Source organism: Centrocercus urophasianus, unplaced genomic scaffold (genome assembly GCF_019232065.1).
Source record: "Centrocercus urophasianus isolate 14NV4802_14NV808 unplaced genomic scaffold, USGS_Curo_1.0 seq_13, whole genome shotgun sequence".
Lineage (NCBI taxonomy): Eukaryota > Metazoa > Chordata > Aves > Galliformes > Phasianidae > Centrocercus > Centrocercus urophasianus.
The window spans coordinates 52,459,666-52,485,849 of NW_024884475.1; the positions used below are offsets into that span (position 1 = coordinate 52,459,666).

At 38.8% G+C, this 26,184-nt stretch overlaps 1 protein-coding gene across 2 annotated transcripts in view; it reads right to left on the reverse strand.

The window, feature by feature from the left end:
- SMARCAD1 (SWI/SNF-related, matrix-associated actin-dependent regulator of chromatin, subfamily a, containing DEAD/H box 1) overlaps positions 1-23,326 on the reverse strand; it is a 45,001-nt gene extending 21,675 nt beyond the window's left edge. For both annotated transcript variants that reach the window (XM_042811491.1, XM_042811489.1), the window contains exons 1-9: positions 23,224-23,326; positions 22,810-23,049; positions 13,543-13,717; positions 11,243-11,420; positions 9,189-9,252; positions 5,473-5,561; positions 3,821-3,910; positions 3,254-3,338; positions 1,101-1,492 (exon numbers count right to left, since the gene is read on the reverse strand). In XM_042811491.1, the coding sequence (XP_042667425.1) occupies positions 1,101-1,492; positions 3,254-3,338; positions 3,821-3,910; positions 5,473-5,561; positions 9,189-9,252; positions 11,243-11,420; positions 13,543-13,717; positions 22,810-23,023 (1,287 nt within the window). In that variant the 5' untranslated portion in view covers positions 23,024-23,049; positions 23,224-23,326. The remainder of the gene's footprint in view (positions 1-1,100; positions 1,493-3,253; positions 3,339-3,820; positions 3,911-5,472; positions 5,562-9,188; positions 9,253-11,242; positions 11,421-13,542; positions 13,718-22,809; positions 23,050-23,223) is intronic.
- Positions 23,327-26,184: the final 2,858 nt, after the last annotated feature.

Consider the following 26,184-nt stretch of genomic DNA (forward strand, 5'->3'; position numbering starts at 1 on the left):
TCCAAAGATCCTTCTCTTATCTCCCCCTTTTGCAATACAACGTACAAACATGATTTTGTTTTCTTAAAAGTTTCTTTATCAACTCTTACCGTTTTGTGGTAAGACGGTTCATGCAGCAAATAATACGTTATTGTTTTAGGAATATTGATGAAATCACATTCTATTCTTAAAATAATACACAAGCACATCTTTATACATCGATAGGGATGGTTTCAGAACACTTACTGATGAAAAAAACCATATCAGTTACTCTTTAAGAGGGCCTACACAGAGTTATTGCCTTAAAATCCAAAGCACTAATAACTTAACCAAGACAGTCTGCTGTAAAGCACTCCAGATTTCTTATTAAAACACTGCTTCTATCTGGTCTGATGTCTTGCAGTTAACTGAAATGCATGAAAGGTGAAGGCAACAAGCAGCCCATGGGAAACATTTCAAAGTAACATCCCAGTGACAATAGATAATCTACTTACCAAGCGCTACTGCTTTCCCTTCTTTAGTGGATTGTGGTTTATCCTTCTGATGCTTTACCTTTATTAACAAAAACACCGCAGTTTCCTCCACTAAAAAAAAATGGCTGCACTGCTTAGCCAGCAAAACCATGCTAGAAACTAAGCTGCAGTAGAATGAAAAAAAAAAAAGAGCAGAAGAGAGACGACAACTGCTTCTTGTATGAGACTAAAAATAATCATGCTAGTATCTTAAGTAATGGAACTACCCTTGAGGAGGCTGCAGCAAAAGTTCTGCCACATTCTTGTCTTCTTCATGGGTTTTCAGCTAAAGCAGCTCAGAACAGGCTAGTAAACACCTCCTTCCTAAATGAAAGCTCTTATTTCTCCTACTGCAGTGAAATCAACCAAGTTTCTATGCTAAAAAGTGAGTGGCAGTAATGTCAGCCAATCAGCTTGAGTTTTTCAGCAAAATCACCCCTTAATTCATTCAAAATTAGGTCATATGACACTGTTTGAAATGCTATTGGCTTACAATGAACATAGCATTTTAGCCTAATCAGGCTAAGGCCACCCATCTATGCCTCTCTAGACCTAAGACACCTTGACTCTAGGCATGCTGGGGATGTTAAAACAAGAATGCAGACTTACCAGGGCTTCCCAACTATTAAAGGGCCGGAGCGCTATTATCTTCTGAACCTTTTTCTCAGAACACTGGGGAATCATAGTGAGTTCAGATGGAGAAGCACCTTGCAGGAAGCCTAGGATTTTATTTTTGTATACACCTTCTACCACTTCATCGCCACTGCCATAGTCCTCGTCAAGAGAGCTACCACCATCTTCAGCAGCTGACTCATCCTCTGAGTCCTGTACTTCTGTTTTAGTGCTCCAAACATTTGCTTTGGCTTTATGCTTTTTCCTAAGGCAGTTCTGCTCTTTCCCAGAAAATTTCCGTTTCTGCTGCACTTTCTTCTTATCACTTCTGCTATTTGCAGAGACTTTGGTCCAGTCAGAAACTTCACTTTGGGAAGGATATTCCACACCTACAGATGTGATATAGAGAAGGCAACAAGTCAGTATGTATTTGTTAAGGGCAAATAAAAACTCCCATGTTCTTCCAAAATAACATTTTGCATTAAAATATTAGAACTGTGTTTCATATCAACACACAATGCCTCAACAAGAAGTCTTACCAAAAGAAGAAAAAGAGCAGTAAATACCATTCCATCCTGTTTGAAACATGAACAATATCAACTATGATTGGGTGAACACTTAATTTTTACACTGCTCAAATATTATAACTGTTTTTTTAAAACTATCTTAGAATGAGCAAGAAGGCGTCATACATGTGAGCTGCAGAAGCTGTGAGCTAAGAGTCACAGAATCACCAAGGTTGGAAAAGACCTTCCACATCATCCAGCCCAACCATCCACCTATCACTAATAGCACTCACTAAACCATGTCCCTCAACACAAAATCCAAACATTTCTTGAACGCCTCCAGGGTCAGTGACTCCACCACCACCCTGGGCAGCCCACTCCAGTGCTTGACCACACTTTCAGAAAAGTAGCAGCCTTCTACAAGTTTAAGAGTTCTGGTAACACTGCTGGAATGAGACACTGGTCCCACTCTGCCCAACTGCCAATAAATGAGTTCTGCTGAGTTCAGTAAACAAGCCTACTTTCATACACAGAAGTGTAAATTCTTTTCCATTTTATTGCACCTCAGTACAGCATTAAAGATGGGATAAGACAAAAACACACAACTGGTAAAAAAAACTGGAAGAACAACATATTGTCAACTGCAAGAACTCTACTAACTTGAACTAAAATACAAATTATTTAGCTCTAAGAAAACATTTTCAGAAGGATTTGTATTCTGTGGGCTTCCCCCCCTCTTTGCATGTCACATGCACTGCATTCTCTTCTGACCAGTGCCAGCTTTCTACTGAGTCACTCCAATCCCCAAGCTTTTTCTTCTCTTTATTGAGAAGGTAAGGAACCAACTTTTGCATGCTGATAGCACTCCCTCCTCTTGAAAGAATTAAGAATACAATCCTAATCCCAAGAATACTGAAGGAGCTGATATAGCAAAACGTATGCATTTCTGACAGCTGTGTAACACCGAAGTTATTAACTCAATAAATAGTATTTAAGGTCTCATGCACAGATCTTCCTGGGGTTATAGATTTTGCTCTGCACCACAATTAATGAACTGGTACGCATTATAATAAGTAATAAAAGCTGGTATGTGTTAAATAATTTAATGGTTTAAATTATTTAATACATGTATTATTTTATTTTAACAATATAATTATTATTTAAATAACAATTAATATAATTATTTTATATATATATATACATATACATTTTTACACTACAGTATATTTTAAAAAGATGCAAGTATTGGCCATTACTGATTAACAAATTACTCAAATTAAAAGAAAAGGCAAGCAAGCAGGATGGGAACAACTGACAGCTTTAATACATTTCAGAATATATTTTATGATATAGAAAATTGCAAACTCATAAGTAAGTCTATATTAGCAAGGCAAAGATACTAATCTCTACATTTATAGAGAAAAAGGTTAATATATATATATATATATATACTGAAAAGTAGAGAAATATCCAGTTTCCTTCTTTTACCTCTACTCTCCTCCCCGCAGTACTATTTTCAAATATTAATTCAAGTTTCAAGATGTAGTGCAGCCGGGGTCATTACTGCTGGACATGAGGAAAGATTTACAGTGCAAGCCTGTTTGCTTTATCTTGGGATAAAATGGATTATAAATCTGTCTTTACCATCACTGCCTCCTGCAAAAACTCTCAGGGCCTCTCGTGCTTCATGAAGCACCCAGTTATGTTCCCGAAGTACATCTCTCAGTTCCTAGAAAACAAGAAATTTTGCTTTATGATAAGGTAACCAGCTAGTGGAATTCTATATATAGTGACATTGAGGCACTAACACTTACTTTCAATTGCAGAAGTCAAATAACCACCCTCAACCCCACTAAGTGTGAGGATTCAAAAGAGAAGAAATCAAAAGTAGAAAGCCTTTTGGTTTATTTTTATACCCTCAGTTTATACAGATCTGCACTCCATTTTTTTGGAAGGCTAGGAACAAGCAAGCCAGGCTTGCCAGCAGGACCAAAATACTAAGACAAAAAGTACCATTTAGCCTTCATCATCTCCAGCTGCTCTCACTTCAGGGCAAAATACACTCCAAAAGCAGGAACAGTGAAGACCTTCCTACCCCAGGCTCCTTCTGAAAGTGCGGCTGGTGTAAGGATTGTTTCATTAGGACTTCAAGAACAGATACAGTGTTCTTCAGATATCAAAAGCTGATTTGCCACCAGGAGACAAACTCACCTCCTTATCCATGCTAGGGAATGTGTTTTGCAGCTTCTCTACAAGCATCTCTTGCTTCTCCCACTGTATTTCAGACTTTGACCCATCCAGCTATGTAAAACAAACAAACAAACAAACAAACAAAAGAGGAAAATCAAACTGAACCAATACTGCTTACCTTTAACAAGCCACTCTAACCAACAAAAGCACTTAAGGCAAATCCAAATTGCAGAAATGATTTCTCATATATAAACAATACTCAAGGCTAAAACTTTCAAGAGTGTAGAAAGTCTTTGGTCACGACAGACTGGCATTCTTTACTCAGTTAGCATGTACCATGAGAAGCTGCATACCAAAACATAAATAACTTAAAGCACGTAGCTTGTATTTCTTTAAAATGCAAGTTATAGTCTGCAGTGATTCTGCATGATACTTAAGGCAGGAGGCAATAGTATTAACATTCAAGAGGTACGCAGTTAGTAAACTATCTTAAATGACTGTTGTATTTAACCTACCAGAATCTATAGATGTGTCAATTGGAGTGTTACATGAAGATCTATATATAAAAACCAATTTACAAAAACTGTGTACCAGAGCCATTAAGTCACACAAAAACCTGGCAATATGTTTTCATCTATATTAGCTACACTAACAGCTACTGTAAATTGGGAAATAAAAGGGAGGCTCCTTATGAACAAGTGCCAAAGCTTCTGTTACGCCACAATCTGTTCTGTTTTGTACTCAGCACAAAGAATTATGCAAGTGTCTTCCATGAATGCAAAGTGTTTACCAATCTACATACCTACAGCAGAGATGCCAACATGCCTGATACATATTTACTTAGCTGAATCACACTATCTGCTGGAAGAACATAAACCAGATCACTCAAAATTACTCCAGGTGACAGAGGACATAGTTCTTACCCTCACTGAACCTACGGTATCACTAAGGGTAGAGCTATGGTCAGCACAAAAATTGGACCTCTCTGTTTTATTCTGATGGAAGACAAAATTTAGTTACATTTCAATGCAGAGATAATTATTCATTCTTCATACAGCCTCTAGTCTGTAATGTAAAATCCCCATTCTCAAATATTTTCCCATGTTTTCCAGCAATGCATCAACGGTCTAATGATAGTACTGTTGGATTGTAATACCAAACTGAATGTGCCAGGATCATTTACACAGTTCCTATTTACAAGCACAGCTCAAAGTAACCATTCCTTTTAACATAACCAATTCACTCTTCTCCGTAAGCCATCGTTCTTTCCTAACCAAAATGATTCTATGATTCAATCACTCCTATAACATAGGGTAACAGTAACACCAGATATTGAACTCTACCTATTTGAGGAAAAATAAGGAATGATCTGATGAGGCAAGCTGCCTTATAGTTTTAAACTCTCACTGATGTTCACAAGAATTGGCACATACTGCTGCTTGTCATCAAGTTCAACCACAAAAGCAATAGCAATGCACATACACTGAAGATTAAAACAAGTAACTTTTGGCATCGCCAAAAACAATGAAGCAGAAAACTCATCCAGAAGGCCACATTTGAATTTGATAGGATTTTCTGGTAACACTTAGCATCTTCATGCCACAACTGTCAGTGATACAAGTCAGGCAGCTCCACTTACTTCATAGCGCTCAAACAGAACAAACAATACTTACATAATCAGCTTTTGGCTTTTTTGTCATATGCTTATCACTCTCTTTGCCATTTATATGAGAATCATTTAGTCTCCTTTTAAGAGAGGCAGCTTTAAAATGGAAGTAAAAAAAAAAAAAAAAAAGGAAATTACTTTTCATTGTAAGTATTACTTTCAATTACTATCATATATAAGTAGGATCATTCAAACAACTGCTGTAGTAGTTACTTGTTAACAGCATATTTTTACTAGTCTTCCGTAATAGTTTCTTACTACAGTCCATACATATTCAGAAATTCCAAGCAAAGCAACTACTAAAAATGTATTTATTCACACATTTATTTATCCTTACATTTTCTGCAGTACTTTAGCAGTTAAACAAGCTGCTTCATCTTATGTGGAAGAACAGGCTTTGTTTTTTTGCGCTTGCTTTTTTCCTTTTAATTGCAAAGCATGTTATGCGGGAGCTGAATAAAGATGCTTGCTGTCTTTTAAGCAGGAGTAGTTTTCACAACAGAAGATAATCCTATTTAAGCTGTATGCTATTGGAAAGTCAGTACCTAACCAAGGCTAAAATCCAACTGTGAGTTAGAGTTAGAATATTTACATCACTCCCCATCTGGAAATGCTGATGACTGATTTTTGGCTCAGATGTTCACCAGAAAGGTTATTATCAAGAATTTTTCAACATTAAATCAAAGCCTTTGAAAGTAAACTATGCATAGTAAGTCAGAGATAACTAATTATCAACGAGCATTAAATTACCTATGACTAGCTCACTTGAGTCAGAACTTTTTGAATATCTTTGGGTCTGGGTGATTATCAGAGATTATCATCTTAGCATTAAGATCTGTCCAGTCAGGTGCATTTTCAGTTGCCATTGTGCACAGCTCATAAAGTTAAAAAACACATTATTGCTGTTTCTCCACATTAGCTTTGGTTGAAGCAACAACTGTTCCTAGATGAATGCTCCCTTTTTACTATAGCCCAAAATATTTTAAATATTCCTAGTTGATGATCTGATTTATTACTGGCAGTCAACCTTTTTGGAAGATTACCAACAGAGCTCTGCAGATACATCAGCATCTGCAGCAAACCTCCCCTCCCACCTCCCAGACAGCCAAAGGACAGTCAGCAAACAAGCAGAGCTGATCACACACACACACACACACACACAGAGCACACTTGCTTTCAAACCCTCAAACCCTTAAGACTATCTGGAATGTCAAAATAGTTTCAGTTGCGAAAAACAAAATACCTACTTATTTGTACTAACACACTTTTTTGTGTGAAAATACTTTTCTAATAGGCTCATTCACTCGCTCTGATGAGAAAGAGGGACATGGTATATAGACTAAACAAATTAACATTCTCAAAGAAACATCAGCAGTAACTGAATCGTCAGTAAATGAAGTACCTAGCAAGATCAAGGTACCTACTAGTGAGATTTTCCAAAGCATATGTGTTCTGTAGATCAATACAGATATACAGAAGATGCACAGCTCAAAAAGAATCCTGCAAACATGCTGGTGGAGAAGAAGATGGCTCTCCTTCAGCATTCAGAGAACAATGCATTTCACTTCTCTGTCCAAGATGTTCATTTAAACAATGTAGCCAGGAAAAAAAAACACTAGTAGCTCAAGACACAAATGCATCTTAGCCTTGTCTTATATCAAGGCTAGGGGCTGTCAGGTTGCTGTTGTGTAAAACACTAACAATTTAAGGAGTTATAACTGTTTACGATTAATCAGAACTGTATTCAAAGTGGTTAATTGCAGCCACAAACAGGGACCCATGCAATCCTCTCAGCCCTAAAAGCACACAGACCCCACATTAGAGTCTTTCTAAGACCATCCTCCTTTGAAGTAAATAGCTGAATGACCATTGGTCTCTGGAGGAAAAATAAATATATAAAACTGATTCAGAGCAATTTGAGTGACAATTAAGCCACAGTGAAGGATCTGAATAACCATGACCTCAGGAATTCATCCACATAAAATTATGTAGAAATCCTTCTGTGGACTTCCAAAACTAACACATCTACAACTGAAAAATAATTTCCTGAAGAGACTCACTTTGCAAGCTACGTACAAATAACAATTGCTTCTTAGGCTAAGGAAGCATAGAACTGAGGGGATAAAGAAGCCCTGTGACTGCTAGACATGAATCATCATCAGAATGGAAGCAGAGTGCAAGGGGCCTGGACTTGATCTTGTCCCTCACTTCTCACCCAGTCAACACTTTGTAACAAGTAAATCATAAATCGACATGGATAAGCAGATGTTTAATAGCGTCTCCACTTAAAAAAAAAAAATTGTATCCAAAATGAGATGATTTATACCATCATTTTCAGACATGCTCATTCTTAACTAAATATTTTTATATAACAGCTGTGATTGAAGAGAATTTTGTTGCCAAGATTCTTCTGTGGGCTTTCACATTGACAGCATGTGAAGCAGCACACAGACTAACACAAACATGTTGGACTTGATGATCCTTGTGGGTCCCTTCCAACTCCGGATAATTTTAGAATACAAAAAGGCCAGAAGGGAGAGCCTAGATACCAGAAATTAAAGTGTTCTACGATAACTGTTAAAAATCTTGGGAAGTGTATACAAATGTCTGAAGATGAAAACATGGCAAGTACAACAGGAAGAACTATTATCATTTTTATACTATAAATCAAAAACCATCTATATTATAAATGAAGTACGACTGTGTTCTCCTCAGCACAAGCTTCCTAGAGACAATTTCCAAATCCATAGGATACGTCATGAAAAGACACATCCATTACATAAAACAAAAATCAAGAGAGATTAAAAGCAGCGCTGGACTTAAGTGATGTCAAAGAGAGAAACCTGAAGCGTGAAGTGATAACACATACTTACTGCTTTCTAAGCATTTCTACATCTTGGGGTTTTTTGATATCGGGTTGCCCAGGGAGGTTGTGGATGCCCCGTCCTTGGATGTGTTTAAGGCCAGGTTGGACGGGGTCCTGGGCAACCTGATCTGAATGTGTATGTTTGGTGGCCCTGCTAGGCAGGGGGGTTGGAACTACATGATCCTTGAGGTCCCTTCCAACCCGGGTGATTCTGTGATTCTGTGTGATCATCACGAGGCTGCACAAGTTCAGATGCAGAAAAAGAATGCCCTAAGCAAGCTGAGGCCTCAAAACACAGCTTGGGGGATGTTCTGATACAGAATTTGTCTAGTGTTTAAGACCAACAGTTCTTACTCAGAATTACAAGTACAGAAATCACTACGATAACAGTAACAGAGCTTGACACAAGATTTGACATAAGTTAGAAATAGTTACTTACTCCAGCATAATTCTTCACATCAGATTTCTCACGTGCAACATTTAGAACTACTATCTCTAACCTATTACAGTCCACCTCAACTTCTAAGTAAAGAAGGAAGCAATCAGTAACAACAAAAATCATTAAGGATACCAGTCTTCAACCAGCAATCCTGATCTACATAGAAGAAAAAACAAAACTTTTGTTCTATCTTTGGATTTTGCTGTATATCCACTTCTCGTTTCCCACTGTAAAGTCTGTAGTTTCAGTTCTGTGCTATTACAATAAACAAACAGAATACTTCTAATGCATGTTTTACCACTTTGCAAATACTACCCCCTGCACTCCCCTCAAGTTTACTTGGCAACTTTATTTACTAATTTGGCTGTAGTCTCTAAAGTGTTCCTCCTCCCCTTGCTTTAAAAAAAAAACAAGGTACCTTCATCATCGAATTTCAAACAAGCAGCTATCGCTTCATCCATGGAGCATGTTGATTTTACCAACTGAAAAAAAAAATCAGCTGCTAAGTGATAAGATTTAATCCATTTGAACAGAGAAAAACAATTATAAACAAGCAGGACTGAAATATACTTGGACAAATAAAAGCCAAAAAAACTTACACAAAAACACACATCAAAAAGACATGTACTGTAAAATCTAAAGCCAACACTTACAGGTCACTAAATTTCATGTATATTGAATACAAACATATCAGCTGTATTTGGAAATATCTTATTTAAACCGTTTTCCAGTAGGTTTTTAAATCTCATTTATTACTGCCTCACCTCCCATCCTTCCTATTTCACAAATATGCCATGCAGGTTTGCTTGAATTGCTTTTTCCAAAACCCCTTCATTGTTACTATTACAAAGTCAGATGATCCAAAACGATCAATAGCTCAAGTTGGTAAGTTTGTACGTGCTGTTATGTCATTATGCTGACTTTCTAAGATTATGCACATTAAATTTAAATCATGCCTCCAAAAGATTATCATCCTTGCAACTCTAGATTGTTCCTGCATGAACCTGTAATTTCAGAATATATAATTTTTACAAATTAATTGAATGTTGAGACTTGTAAGTGCTGCTTTTTCCAAGTGTCACAACTTCACCAGAAGCAAATGGTTTAACGGTTACAAACACACAAAAACCCTATGAATAAGGAAACCTGATTCCCATGCATCTATTCACACTTGTAAACAATGCCCTATAATTTTAGTATAATAGCTATTTTAAAAGGTTTAGAATAGGTATTGCCCACAGTTTTTCTTTAGCAACACTCACCAGTCATGTAGGGTTTGTCAGGACAAGCTGACCCAGATCCTTCATGAACAAACAATAGATTTGCCCACTATTCCATCTTCCCTCAAGACTGTTGTAGTTACATGGAAAAAAGCTTGCACAGCCATTCTGTACTACAGAGTTCTCGATACAAAGAGCTATCTTATGCTCTCCTGAGAATAGATAACACCACTACAAACCACTACATAGTTAAAACCACTCATTAAGCTACTCCTCACTTGCCACAAAACTGCATCAGACACCATTTAAGTGTCATTTCTAATTAGTTTCCAAGCTACAGTGAATCATGATCAACCTGTGCTTTAAATACATTCTATGTGGTAATTCTAACACCATATGCTCTGGATATTTGCAGCCTAATTTCTTCAAGAGAAAAGAAGTACATAAAACCCAAAGTGAAATTTGCAATCCCCTATTTCTTCCTCAGGCCTAAACTTAAAACTTGATCCAGAAAAAGAAAAAAAAAAAAAAAGCTGTATTTTTTAAATGACATTTCAACTAGGAAAACTGACAGATTAATTTAAACACATTTGGCTTTGAAAACTAAAGTTATTGAAAAAATATCAGCCCTAAGAGATAACATTCCTGAAGATACAGTAAAATTATCTTCAGTGCAGTACAATGCAATAAGTTATTGTAACACCATGATAAATTTGTGATGTATGTTGGAAAATAGCCAAGAGTATCTCAGCTTTATATGGCAGCACAATCATAAGAAATTACTATAATTTCAGACTTACTCTTTTTACCTCACTTTCATTTTAAGGACTTTGAGTATTAAAACTAAAGAAAGCAAGAGGGAAGTGTTTCAGCTATTGAATATGAAAACGATAATTTCATTAATTCTGCACTCAATCAGTTAACAGCATTCCAAAAGTTATCAGTAGCTACCAATCAAGATTGTTATAATAAGGTTGAACGTCAATATAAAATAAAGAGAAATTTACTATACCCTAGAATTCAATGTTGAATTGTTTTTGTTTTTTTAACAAATATCCTTATACATACGTGCACTTGAACAACAAAAAAATTGAAATCAACATCCATCGTTGTAGTTCCCCTAAAACAAATACTTTCATATACGCTTTTGCTAATAAGAATCAAGGCTCTTCTCTGTTGTAACACCCAGAGTATAGGAATGCTGCCTGCAAAATAGTTATCAAAATAAATAAAAACAACAGAGAATTATTACTTGTAACAAATCCTTGTCACTCCTCTGAGGAAAAAGTTCCTTCAGCGTTTGTAGCTTTGCATTTCTGATGTCTTCCTCTGTATCTTCCTGCAAGTCAACTAGTTGGTCCCCATTGCTCACGTAAGCCGCCTGCTGTAGCTGATACACAGGCGGGTCATCCTCTGATGAGTCTTCTGAGCTATGATGTACGAGGGGCAGAGAAAGTATTAAAATTGTTCTTTCTTCTATTTATTCTACCAGAGTGTCATTGTAAAAAGCAAACAAACAGGATCACATGAGCTGTAATTAATGTTATTAAAGGTTAGCTTATTCTAAAATATGTATTATCTTAAAAAGCTGCCAACCAGTAAGCACATAAAACATTTTTGTGGCTATATCTTCCTTTAGTGGTTGCAATAGGCAAACTGCATTACAATTTTGCAAATAATAGTAATATACTACTCATGCACTTATACCACCAAAAAGCTGTTATAGGAAAAATGGTCATAACAAAGAATAATTCAAATTTAAACCACCAGTCTAGCCATAAGCTTCAAAGGTCAAATCAGCATAAGCTTTAAAAAGTCTCAGAAAAATGGCATATTGAAATTCATTAGCATATTTCAAATATTCCTGTCTTGAAAGTTCCCTTATAAACTGCATATAAAAAGAACATCAATTGAAATTGACATAGTAAAATTAATGACTCCATCTTTTCTTATCCAGGATTAACATCGAGATACTCGTCAACAAAGCCAGAGTGCACACATAATCTCTTCTTAATCACATTATTCAAAAGCATGAAGAAATGCTCATTTAATCGCTAAAAGAATATGACTCTATCATGTTTTTGTCTGTTTTTCCAACAAAGCCCAGATAGCTAACTCCTGCCATGGTCTTGAGTCCAATTCTATTAGCACAATGCCACTTGTGAGATAGCTCAGTGGATTCAGTATACATTGATTAGCACATGAGACAATAAGCCCTGATGAAGCGTTAAGCACTGAGATACCTTGTGCACTGAACATTAGCAGCTACAAAGGAATAAGAAAGACTATGAGAGGATGTGGCTCATGTCAGATTCTGTGGCACATGTTCAGATAAGAACCACATCCTCTCATAGTATTTCTTATCGTTTAACCCTGCAGGCAGCTTTTGACCACACTCCCTTCAACCTCCCACCCCTCTGATGGGATGGGGGAGAGAACTGGAGAGAGAGAAAAAAAAATGTGAGACTGGTGAGTTGAGATAAAAACAATTTACTAAGACAGAAAAGGAAGAGAGAAATAATATATATTTACAAAACAAGTGACACAGAATTGTTCAGCACACACTGACACCCAGACAGACCCTAAGCAGAAGCTGCCCCCAAAAGCCAACTCCCCAGGTTGTTTTTTTTTTTGTTTTTTTTTTGTTTGTTTGTTTGTTTTTTCCCATGACACCATATGGGATGGAATATCCCATTGGCCAGTTCAGGCCAACTGTCCTGGTTCTGACTCCTCCCAGCTCTTTGTGCCCCCTCAGTCCTTCTCATTAGCAGGACAGTAGAAGAAGATAAAAAACTGAAAAATCCTTGGCTCTGTGCCATGCTGCTTAGAAACAACAAAAACATCCCTGTGTTATCAATGTGTTTTTTCTCCCAGAGCCAAAGCATAGCATCACAACAGACACCGTGAAGAAAATCATCTCTGTCCCAGCTGAAACCAGGACACAGACACTGACCAATCCCACTAGGAGATGCTTTGGTGTCTTCCTGCCTCTTCTCACCATGTAACCAATCTGCAGCGTAGAAACAGCAAGTTGCAAGCTGGATCCTGCAAGGCTTATTACATTCTGCTCCACACCACACAAAACCTATTGCACTGCTTCCAAAACCATTTGATCCCAGAAGCAGCGTAACTCCATTTGAACAGCACTGCACACAAATCAAGATCAAAAATTCTTATACTGTGTGTTGAAGCAGTGTTCACCTTCCCACTCCACTACAGTTTCATTAAAAAAAACAACTAAAACTTCAATATATTCTAAAATAAAAAGCTAGCACTTACAAGGGTAAGCTTTCAAGTGCCATCAAAAGAAGGTGCAAATGTGTGAACAAATAATAAACACCACAAGTATCATTCCGTATCATGAAATTCCTCACTCATAAGAAAAGTCACTTAGGTGTTGGAGTCCCCTTACTTGGAAATCCAGTAAAGCTTAGATAGGGCAGGGTAAACTGCAAACTGTAAAGCCAGAATTTAGCATATTATTTTGAATTCAACATTACAACTGAGAAACATTGCATCAATTTGCATAAACATTACTAGATTAAACCTTACATTAAAATCACATCTTTCTTTGGAGCCTTGTTTTCTTTCAAAGCACTGACTTTTCTTGGTACTTCGTCTTCACTGTCTGAAGACACATCTAGGAAATGTACCCCTCTTCGATGGTTGAAGTAAGACAGCTCCTTCGTTCTCTCAGCTTCAGGAGTTTCTGGGATGCTGGAGTCCCCTGTAGCCATTTCAATAGGAGAAAAGATGGGAGAAAATGAGTTAGAATTTGAAATATTTATTTATTCTTAGAGCATCAAATTGCTTTGATATCTTCTTTATACACAGCAGCCATTTAAACAGAACTTGCACCTTCATGCATCGAGAACTCCTGTGTTATTCTTTAAACTGATTCTTAACTGACAAAAATTGCCTCAGCAATTTTATTTCAAACAAATATAGGTTTGTATAGTGTCAACCATAAAGATTAAAAGGCCATGCATTTCAGACTAGTAACTATTTAATTTTTTGTTTATTTTTGGCAAAACAATCAGCAAAATCTTTTGAGCTACTTTCAAGCTAAGTAAGACATGGATAGGAACATACCAGTGTTTCTGATGGCTGACTTATGTCTGTCACAGTTTTTCAGAAAGGGAATGCCAGTATTAGATGGCAGAAGATCAGGAAGCTACTCTGGGGAATTTAGCAGATAAAGTTGCAAATCCTATAGAGATATAATCTTCACCTCTCACCAGTCTTTTCTACACAATGCTCCAGATGATTCTTAACAAGAGAAGGAAGGATGCTTTGTATACTCTCACGATACAAAGAATTTGTACGTTTCCACAAGGAGTTACTGCAATTACATCTCATAAATTTCCCATGAACCCTCCAAACGGAGTTGCTACGCCTCCATTAGCCTGTACTAACTTTTCACTTCTGAATATGCTCTTAAGACAACCACTAGCAGCCAATCTACCCATGCAATCCCTGATTAAGCAATGAATAATGCATGATGAAGTCTCATTATCAACTACATCTGCAGCTACTTCCATGCATGTATCTTGATGGGGAAAACATGACCACAAAGGGAAAAGGCACAGAATACGATATACAAAACAGTTCTTGGACCTGAAGCAAAAAGAGGATCACGGTGTTGTAAACAAAAATAAAAGAAGTATGCAAATCATTATATTTTGCACTGTTGCCCTCCTTCAACACGCTACCAAAGGCACAGCGTGCTCCAACCTCATATACTGTGTATTTCAAAGTAGTTTCTGTGATTATAGCTGCAAAAGTGATGCTCCCAAATGAATCAGAGCAAGCTAAAGCACGTGGTTCTATCCATTATGTATCGAGGCTACAGCTGTTCAGCCACCTTCCTATAGAAAACTCTAGAAAATAAACAATCTGTAGTTGACACACAAGAATTTAAACGTGTAGATCCTACATCTCTTGCAACGTTAAATCCACACTACACAACCAAAGAGGTGGCAGTTGTGTCCAAGTATTAAGTCTGCTATTTCATGACAGTAACTGAAGTATTGGAAGCATGTTGCAGAAGCTGTGAGCCTGACCCAATGCACTAGTCTCACATATTCTGGAAGTAATTTTTCTCTATTACTTTATTTACAGCCTGTGCTGAAGAGAACTACTGAACACAAAACAGTTGGTAAGGCAAGCATTTTATTTAAGAGCAGACAAATTATGAACCCTGGAGGTACATGACTGAAGAAAGGATGAAGAATGCATGGAGTGGAGAACATGACAGCTGCAGAGAGCGTCTGCTGTCCAAAAGTGATCTTATAGAAAACAAACTTGAAATAACTCACTGTGGCAGCATTTGATGGAAACAGAGATAAATTCCAAAAGCACAACCACAGGAATTTGCTAGAAACTAGAAATTACTAAGTGATACTGGATTTGAAAAGGGAGAGGTACCCAATAAATTAAAAAATACGGTATTGTAGTGCACAGCTGAATAAGAAAATAAAGAATTTAAATACTGAGTGTATTAGCACCAATTAAACAGAATTGATCTTAACTCAAACTTCTTTAATATCCGAAGAAAATGTAAGTAAGAGTTCAACAACAGCTCAAAAAAAGTAAATTGTTGAAGCCAATCTTCAGAAGATCTTAGCTATGCATAGCAAAGATCCTGTAGAAAATATGGAACACACTTAATAACAGGTATTAATCCAATAAGGATGGAAATAGAATACGAAGAAAGGAAGGCACACAGTAAACCAGATTTTATTTTCATTTTAAAACTCTGACACTTCCATATTTTGTATGTAGTAGGTGTAACAATGCAGATTTTGCTTTTCTTTCATAGTAAAGAACATACTGCTTCCCAAGCTACAGGTGAGTTCTGCTTCTTTGCTGCTGCTGTTACATGGTCTATGCTCATTTCTCTGTTGGAGAATCACCAGAATGAGCAATGACAAGAAGGACTGAAAACATAACATCTAACTTCCTGAATGTGATATGGCAGGATTTCATACTTGTCAACACTCAAGAGTCAGGTAACTTTTGTTGTCACTAAGACAGCTGGAAACCAAACCTCAGGTTCATCTTATAGAACAGCAAACATCATAACCAGTCTTAGGGGCCAGCTGAGAACATGCCCTTACTAACAAAAGCCTCCACGCTTGCTCAGATCCCTCTACAACTGCCCCTACATGCAAAACCAGAGCTCTAACTTCTCTTCAGATGAATACAGCTGCATCCCAAACACAAAACCTGGCAGCATGCTTCAGTTTCGAGATGCATTCGCCATGAGCTGCTTCATGCACAGGGAGATGAGTGACTTGGAACCTCTTGTCCCTGCCATAACAGGTCTCAGGTCACTTAACTTGAGGCAGGCTAGTCCAGCCTGCTATTTACCAGCAGTCAGATGGATACAACTACAAAGCTCCCCTTTTTTGCCCCTTTATTCCTCTATTTTCCTTACACTTGTTCCTCCTCAAACTGATCCCTTTCTTTCCCCACCTTTGGCTCTTCTCCAACCACACCACAGAAGGTTCCATAAGATCCTAAAGAAGTCCTTATTGATATGCCCCAATAAGCCTCATGCCTCCTAAGACCATCACAACGATGCTCCCAAGGGCCTCTACGCTTACGGTGATAGGCATCATAGTCAACTCATGCGACTGATAGCTCTCCTACGACAGCATGCGAGTAGCTGGGACAGGCTGAGGTGCTGGGGCTCTTCCACCCACCTCTGTGCTCCCTCATATGTGTGAAGATAAGCCTTGCACTCCATGACAGAACATAAAATTCCATTTTTACAGTCAGTACAGAATTAAGAGGAACTCCCCACTACTAACAGTTTCTGATCGTTGTTTCTAAGAGGGTAGAATACCAAAAACCACGCACAGTGTAATAGCTATATTTTATTATGAATTATGACAGACAATAATATACTTGAACAGAGATGGCAGATGGGTGGGAAAAAAAATATATTCATATTCATTTCCTACTCAAAAGAAACCTGAATTCAGAATAAGAAAATAGACCAAATCAACTGTACAAGGTAAGTCCAGGATATAGCTGCAGAACTTGTGGGAGGGCTGAGTTTTAATGATACAACTGTCAGTTAAAGCTCTTGTATAATGCATTTTATATCCTCAACGCATAAATACAGCGTCTTGTGCACGCTCTTCTCTCCAAACCCTTCTTGAAAGTCATGTTCCTACGAGCCAAATACCAGTGCTTTTTCCTCAGCTACCAACTCTGGAAACAGCTGAAAATAAAGGCAGTTTCTTCTGCTCCTGTCATTTAACACACAAACACACACACATACACAAAACAAACAAACAAACACCCTCAGCTCAGTTATGCAGAGTAATCTCACTTCCTAGAGCTGATCTACCAGCAGAGACCAGAATTCAGTCGCTAGCCAAAGGCAGAAGTGAACTACAGGTGATCAGATTCATTCCTTTATGGAAAAAAAAAAAAAAAAAAAAGTTGTTATTTTTACCAATTTACCATGAAAATCTCAACTTTCTTCTATCACTTTCAGATAAGGTAGAAGATTACAGTAATAATTTTTGAGATAGTCAATCTGCCTGAGGACAGGAACACCCTACAAAGGGACATGGACAGGCTGGATGGCTGGGCTGAGGCCAGTGGGATGAAGTTCAACAACATGAAGTGTCAGGTCCTGCACTCCATATATCCTGCATTCATGATAACTACAGGCAATACTACAAGCCTAGGGAAGGACAGCTGGAAGACTGCGTGGAAGAAATGGGCCAGTGGTAGTTGGTCAATGCTTAGCTGAACACAAGCCAGCAGTGTGCCCAGGTGGCCAAGAAGGCCAATGGCATCCTGGCACGCATCAGAAATAGCACAGCCAGCAGGACCAGCCATACCTTGAGTACTGGGTTCAGTTTTGGGCCTCCCACTAGAAGAAATTCATCAAGGCCCTAGAGTGCATCCAGAGAAGGGCAGCAAAGCTGTGAAGGTTCAGGCACTCAAGTCTTATGAAGAGCAGCTGAGAGAACTGAAATTATTCAGTCTGAACCTTCTCTTGTTCAGAGGAGATCTTATCACTCTACAACCTGAAAGGATGCTGTAGCAAGGAGAAGTCAGCCTCTTGACCCAAGTAACTAGTGATAAGGCTTGAGGGAACAACCATAAGGTGGGCCAGAGGAGGTTCAGGTTGGATATGAGGAAGAACTTTTTCTCAGTGAGATGGTAAGGCATTGGAACAGGCTGCCCAGAAAAGCCACCATCCCTGGAAATGTTTACAGAAAGGGCAGATGTAGCACACAGAAACATGGTTTAGTGGGGAAATACTGGTGGTGGGTGGACTAGATGACCTTAGAGGTCTTTTCCAACCTTAATGATTCCATGTTGTCTTGAAAAGCCCATACACATGTAAACTTAAGAAGGGCAGCCTACAAGTACCACTAGTTCTGGAGCAGTACATGTCCCAAAACATGCCTTCCTGCAACCAAGAACACCACGCTGGCAGCAGGAAGTTCCCCATCTGTACTTCTATCTATCCATATGTAGGAGACACATTGTTCTGTTTATGTCTGATTTGCTTTATGTGAAAACCATTTCTATGCAGACGTTTTAAGAAGAATGTAAAAGAGACACTGAAGTAAGTATCACACACTTCTCTCACATTTAAATGCAAAGTTGTGGGTAATTCCTCTCTAGCAAAAAAAACTCTAAAGTGTATAACTTCTCAAGGTTATCAAGTTGGGCTAGCAAAGCAAAGGTTATCATAATAGCACAGAACTGACAGGTGCATGAGAAGAATTTAATAGAAATATCAAAACGTCTTGATAATGTAATGAGACATTCCAGCTCCAGAGAATTAAGAGAATTGATAAAGGTCATTTTCATGATTTTTTTTTTTTTATTTATTAGAGCACATTTCAAACAGACTCCTCCTGCAAGTAGCACAATATGCAGTTGGCAGGTATTCATGAAAGCTTCACTTAGTTTAAACCCAGTAAGGATGCTAAGTTTACAAAAATAACACAACCTTAAGAATTACTTTATTCCTTAGAACAAGCCTTGTACGAAGTGTAGATTTAAGAGCGTATTTACTGCTTCACTTCGGCTCTCTTTAATTTATTTTTATTTTAAATACCAGTTATTCTTCATGACAGCTCCTAAGTCTCCTAACTGTGAAATGCTTAACTGCCTGGAAAAGGCATCTTCCCTCTCAGAAAAGCATACCTCCTTCCTCCATCTATTCTACGGAACAGAATCACTTAAGAGGAGAAATGAGGAAAAAAAAAACAAGAACCAAATCACATACAGAATAAGAGGAATGGTTCCAATGTGTTTAGAGCAAATTATAACACTGTATAGCAGTAATCATTTAAACAGTTATTGCCACAGCATGTAATTATTGGAGGCAAAATTCCCTGATTGCATGATGATTAAAGGGGACTTTTAAGGAATGCCTGTAATCACAGGATCAGTGTTGACTCTAAGGCCAGAGGTAAGAAAACACTGAAGTAACCCCACACAAAGAGGGAGGAAAAAAAACCCAACACAATCACACATCATATTCAACATAGGCTAGCCCTTCTCTCCCTGAAATAAGGAGATAATTTGGAGAATAATAATTTGAGGCTTACCATATTTAATACCTCTGCACAACAAACTAATTGTCAAATGGCAGGTAATTTCTACTCAATTTCAGAAAGAGGTATCAAAGGCATGCTGCTCAAGTGTACAAGCTAATCAATATTTTTGTTTCAAATAAGTCTCTTTTAATTTGAATCCTAAAGAGCAGTAATAAGTCTGAGGTGCTTCTTAAAGAGAACATTTTTAAATCATCAATGTGTCTTTCCAGGAAACCTTGGAAAAATTTCATTAGGTACTGAAGGCATTACTTTTCTCAGAAATGCTTTAAAAAGAATGATACTCTATGAACTGCAACATAATAAAAGACATGACATCCTCCGTCCAAGGACGAAATGATAACAGATAAGAATACCAGGCAGAAGCAGTCCCTGTGCATGCAACAATATGTCAGTGAACACTGGAACCTCAGAGTTCGATCACTTGCATTTTACACCTGAATTAAACAGAAAGGCTATCAACAACAACAGTCAATCATCAAAAATAGCATTGTACACAAAGGTTTAATTTCATCTACAAATTTTATTTCCATTCAGTGCTGAAGTTTTATAAGCACACTTTTGGAACACAAATCTTCACAAGTTTTGAAATTCTTCACTGTAAATCTTCTAATTATATAGTTTTACCACAGTTCTGCTTCATTTCCACAACTGGATTCATAGCGCCATTTCAGTACACCAGGCTATTTAAATAATTAAAAATGCCTAATTGAAAATTAAGACGACAGCTTCACCATATAATAAAATCAAGTATGTGCATTATTTAATTAGTAATTTCAACAGAAAAGTTTAATAAAGTATTCCAATGCATTTTCCCAGCTTTTTAGAGGCACGTCTCTAATGCAATCCAATAACTGCCGCTCAGTGGATGATGGTTCTACCATCCTCGCTCAGTGAAGTGATGTTCAGAACCAACTACCTCCAGCTTGGCTGCAAAGTGGCTGCAAGCCCACATAATTTTCAAAATATACAAGCATGTAGAGATGACTAATACTTCTGGTCATCATACTGAGAACTGCTTGTTGAAGTGTAAGGTACGTATATTCCATAGAAAGTAACAAGGAGCAATACATACCTGAGGTGCACGACACTCCACCAATATTAGTTCACTCCGGCAAAAACAAGAATTAGTTAAAAAGATAATGTTATTTCATGACCAGGAGACATGGTCTGACTACTTTTTCCTCTCCAGATGAATGAAATTACAATAATAGCATCTTTTTGTTAGATCTGTATTTTGGGATACACAGCAAAATGAAATGAAAAGAAATCCACCGGAAATGACACTCGAAGGAAGGAGACTGAGAAACTGATCTTAAAGCTCTTTTTACAAATACAAAAATAACCATATGATATCAAATTAAGAAGGACAAGAGAAATGCCTCCAGCTAAGTAATCAGTTATTTTGGTTTGTTCAGATGAACTAAGAAACACCCTTCCCTTTGGCCTTCAGAAGAAATACAGGTAATCGTTGTCCTTCTATGATTTACTAAGCAATTAGAGCACGTACTTTTTAACTACAGCTCCTTGTACAAATTAACTCAACTCTTATGCTTAGATATTCAGCAGAAAAGAAAGCACATAGTGCCATAAACAGGTTCTTTTTGCATCTTTTCCACAATAATACAAGAAATAAAAAATAGGTACCTGTTTCACTTAAAGAAAGAAAAATTCTGTCTTTCTAATGCCATTTAGGAAACAAGGAGAAAGTACAATTGCTAAACCAACGTAGTTTACTCTTTCACACTTTGGTATCTCATCTGTTACAGACAAAATTTGAATACCTGATTTTCAGTTAACTTCTACTGACTTCAGAAAACATGACCTAATTTTTAAAATAGTTTATTTAAATGCATTGCATAGAAATGGTGTGCAAATGTGAGGAAAAGTCAGAAAACCACCAGGAATTCTTTAAACACTCAATATTTGTGAAAGATGAAGATGACATAAGCACGAAGCCTTCACTGATACTGAATACATTAAACCTGCATAACATCAAAATTCACAGAAAAATAATTACCTACCATAGCACTGTTGGGGGGACCTTTAAAAGAAAACGGAACTCCTCCTTTACAAGAAAGTTCACTTATCATATAGATAAGGCACTACAATAAACATTCTTCAAAGGATAAGCTGCATGCGGAACAAATGACGTTTAACACCAACAGATATTGTTGTTCCTTCTTTATCTAAACACATAATCAAAGCCTGTCTGATCTCTCCAATGACACTTCTATCTTGACATCTGTATCAGAAGTTATACAGAGTAAGAACATCCAAGGTGTATAAAACAATCAGTAACAAATACTTTTTGTTCTTCCTTTCCCACGCCCTCAGAAACTGAAAAGCTGTCAGTATAACATAGTGGGAAAAAAAAGCTCACGAGCGATTACCTAGTTGAGAGCCATTACAGCTGGACACTGGTATCAACTGATGAATCCAAACACTCCCACATATCAGCCAAATAAGCTAATCAACTCCTGTATGAGCAAGGTGTTTTTTTATATTTCCATTAAAACCACAATCTATTACCAGAACATGGGACAAACGCTGCAAAACTACTAACACAATCAGTTTCTGATAACAAACAGGCATTTCTGCTCCCTGCAAAACCAGGCCAAGCTGAAAGACAAAGGCAAGAACAAACACCTGGCTTCAGCTTTATCATATCCCACATTGCATTCCTAGAATGGCCTGGGTTGAAAAGGACCACAATGATCATTTAGTTTCAAACCCCTGTCATTTGCATGGTCACCAAGCACTAGACTAGGCTACCCAGAGCCTGGCCTTGAACGCTTCCAGGGATGGGGCATCCACAACCTCCTTGGGCAACCTGCTCCAGTTCATTTCAGACTCTAGTGGAAAAGTTACTTCTATACAAGGTTGCATTTATAGTAAGGCCTGAAAAGGCCTCAAACTTTGTTAGTTTGAGATGAGCATCAATAAACAGGAATGCTTTGCATATTTTAAACACAGCTTGCTTACTGAATTGAAATAATTTCATCTCTGGTTATCAGGTGACCATGGATGCACATCTTCAAGCAAAGCATGCACTGTATAGATGCTTTTATGGAAACTGATGTGAAAGCTGCACACAGGGAAGCATCTTGATAAAACAACCACCAACGACAAAAAAAACACACAGCACAGGAAGGGCAGAGTGCTTTACTTCAAGCAGTGCAGCACTCAGACCACACTGCGCACACAACACCTGACCCACCTGCTGCCTCCGAGGCTGGGCTGCCCGGCCTGCTGCTCCTTGCAGCATCGTTCCCACCGCCGTCTGAAGCAGGGCTGTTCTCTTGGGCCTGGGCTGCAGCAGCAGGGCTGCCATCCTCCTGGGCCTGGGCTGCTACAGCAGCAGGCCGCCCATCTTGCTCCGTGCTCGTCCGCCTCTTCTCGTAACGGAAGCGGTCCAGGTTGAAGAGACTCATCGCACCAGCCCGGCGTCTATCACCACCTGCGGGAAGAAGCAGGATGCGCTCGGTTGATCCCGCGGGACGAGAGTGGAGGAGAGCCGCGCTCCCACGGGGACGCGCAGACCACGCGGAGCGGCCCCAGCCCCTTTACACTCACACATTCACGCAAGCACGCACACACAACCCGCTCGGCTCGCCTTCCCCTCCTCGCGCACCTGCCGCTCATCGGGTCCACACGGAGATAAGAAGCAGCGAGACGGCGCGGTGCAACGCACACGCCGAGAAGCGGCAGGTAGCGCTGACCCGAAACACGGCCAGGCGCGGCGCTCCGTTTTGACGTCACCGCCCGCCGCCCAACAACGCGCCCAAGCAGCGGACGCGTGCGCTTTGCTCCGCGGGGGCGGGGCTGCGCTGGTTTCCCGCGCGCGGCGGGCGGGGCCGCCCCACCCACACGCGGAGGGAAGCCCCTCGCAGTCGCGCTGCGATAGAATACACGGCTAGGGCCTTTTATGGCTGCGTTACCTCTCTTGGGCCATATTGGTGGTAAAAATAAAACGAGTCTTATCTGCCCGTTTCTAAATCATCGTCATCGTTGTTACAATAAAGCCTGTTAGCCTCAAGGGAACTCGCAAAGAAATTGTCTGGTGCTCCCTGTGCCGTTGTAGCCTTAATTGAACAGAATTGAACAGAAGAGATCTTCCCCACAGAGATGGATGCGGGTGGATTTGCAAAGGTGGTTTCCAGGTGGTAGAACTCCTGATGTTACAGAAATCATTAAGGCTGGGCTGGATGTGGCTCTGGGCAGCCTGGTCTAGTGGCTGGCAACCCTGCACATAGCAGGGGGGTAGAAACTAAATGATCTTTGAGGTCCTTTTCAGCCCAGGACGTTCTATGATTCTGTGTTTCTATGAGTCTATGATCCCAAGTTATCATCTGATGAGGGCTAAATTCTGCTAAAGAAAGATGAGTGCAAGGCTGGAATCACTGGTGCCATAAAAAAGCAACCATCCTGGGCTTTTTTTTATGATAATTCTCCTTTGCAATTCACAATCAAGGTAATCAATGCATTGGTCAGTTTGAGAAGGGGAGAGGGATCTGCCTGTTGCCCAGGATCTGGGTACTGCCAGCTGACATATTTGCAAACCGGCATATTCCATCCACCTAAGAGGCTCATTACTGCTGTAAAAGGGAATAGAGCAGTTTGTAGGTGCACCAAAACCAAGATGGATGAAAATAGATGGACCAGGTAGACACTTCCATCAGAAGGTGTGGGATTAGCTCCCTCCTGGGATCTAATAGCCATCACAAATCTCATCACTTTTTGCAGTTCATTAGTACTAGCATCAGCACATCTGACATGATTGTTTCACACAGATTTACATCAACACTTGAAAACATCTATAGTTTTAAAAGCCAGACAACCCACAGCCCATTCTTGCCTCAAGAAGAGAATAATTAATGAGTAATAGATGTTAAACCACATTGCTTGACTGACTTCAAAGTCAGCTGCTAAAGAAGTGTTAATAGAAGTCTTGAGAAAGGAAGACAGCTCTGGAGAAAGCAAATGTACAGGCTAGTGCTGCAGACACGCCATCATTTCAGGATCCCTCACTGCAGGGGCTAGCAATCTCTCCTTGCTCTACCCGCAATCTCTCCTCACTAGGGCCATTGCAACACAGACACCACTATCGGGATGCTGCAAAATGGCTTTAGTGAAATTCAACAGTATCTTATATACCCTCCACAGTCCACTTGTCAGAATCTTATTGGTGGGTATCAGTCCAGGCTGCCCAGCACCAGTCCTACCACTGGCCCTTCATTGTTACATTGTTCCGTGGCGGCCATCTCCAGGTGGTGTCCATCTTCTTGTTCCTTATCTTCGTCCTTCAGCTCCTTCTTCCGCTCTTAATTTCTTCCTCAAGGCCAATGGACGCACTGTTCCAAGCACCTACCACAATGCTGAACAACTCCCATATGTGCTTATCGTGAGACAGTCCAGCTGCCTGCACCATGACAGCCCGAATCCTCGGTTAGTCGCCTAATAACAAACCCAACAGGCTAGTGTCTACTCAGTCTGTATTTTTGACTCTCCATCCATCACTCAGTCAATGTCAGGGCATGGCAGGGTTGGAGGGAAGGGGTTGGAAAAGACATGAATTCCAGAACTTGAAAAAGAATGTAGGTGAAAGCTAAGAAAACAGTGAAAATGAAAGGGATGAAATTCAGCATTCTCGAATGTGTTAGATTTTAAAAAGCATTGTGTTAACAGGAATTAGCATGAATCTGGAAATTGCTGCAGCAGATTATTTCAGTTTTTCACAGCACTTCGAACTTGAAAGGATGAGGTATTGGAGGGTATCAGTATTATTAGCACGCTATACGGAATTCTTGGCAAGCAAAGCAGTCAAAACTTTTTTTTTTTTTTTTCCTTGAGGTGCTAGTGATGCCAATTAGCTAATGCTTGCAGGAGATCTGACAGATTGCTGTCTGCTATTGTTTTGGAGGGTGGTTTGTGAGATCTTCTAAAGAACCCTGTTGTAAACCTAAGGAGCAGAACTTTGAAAATAATCTATTTACATAGAGAATTACGGTACATGCAATATTAGAGCTGTTAAATTTGACACGTTTTTTACTTAAATTACAGTTTTGTTGCTCTGGCAGTGATAAAGATGAGCATACCAGATGGTATGTAGGCCTTCTGAGATAATTACGAGGGTTTATGAAGCACTGATATATAACAATTTCCCAAACAGCAAGAGTTGAAAACAAAATTATCAGATTAAAATTGCTCTTTCCAAAATCGATGCTTATTCAAGTATTGTCTTGAGTAGAAGTAAAATCAATTGTAACAGTTTGATATATGTTGATATTAGATATTGATATTAGAAAAAGCCTTATTTTGCGTGCCATTTTACAGATTGACAAGTTATTAGTAAAATTGTTTTTCATTAGTAAACAGTGGCCAAGACAAAATGCATTTTGTTTTGTTTTAACTACTGTTCTTTTACTGTTAATTGGATGCCCTTTTTATGCCCTGTCACAACTAGGAATATTGGTAGATGTCTTGTGTTAAGAAAAAGTGATGGTCTACCTTGACTACAGTGTTAGAACATGCCAAAGTTACATCAAAGAGATACGAAATCAACAGTCTGTGACACAGATCCCCATAGCATACC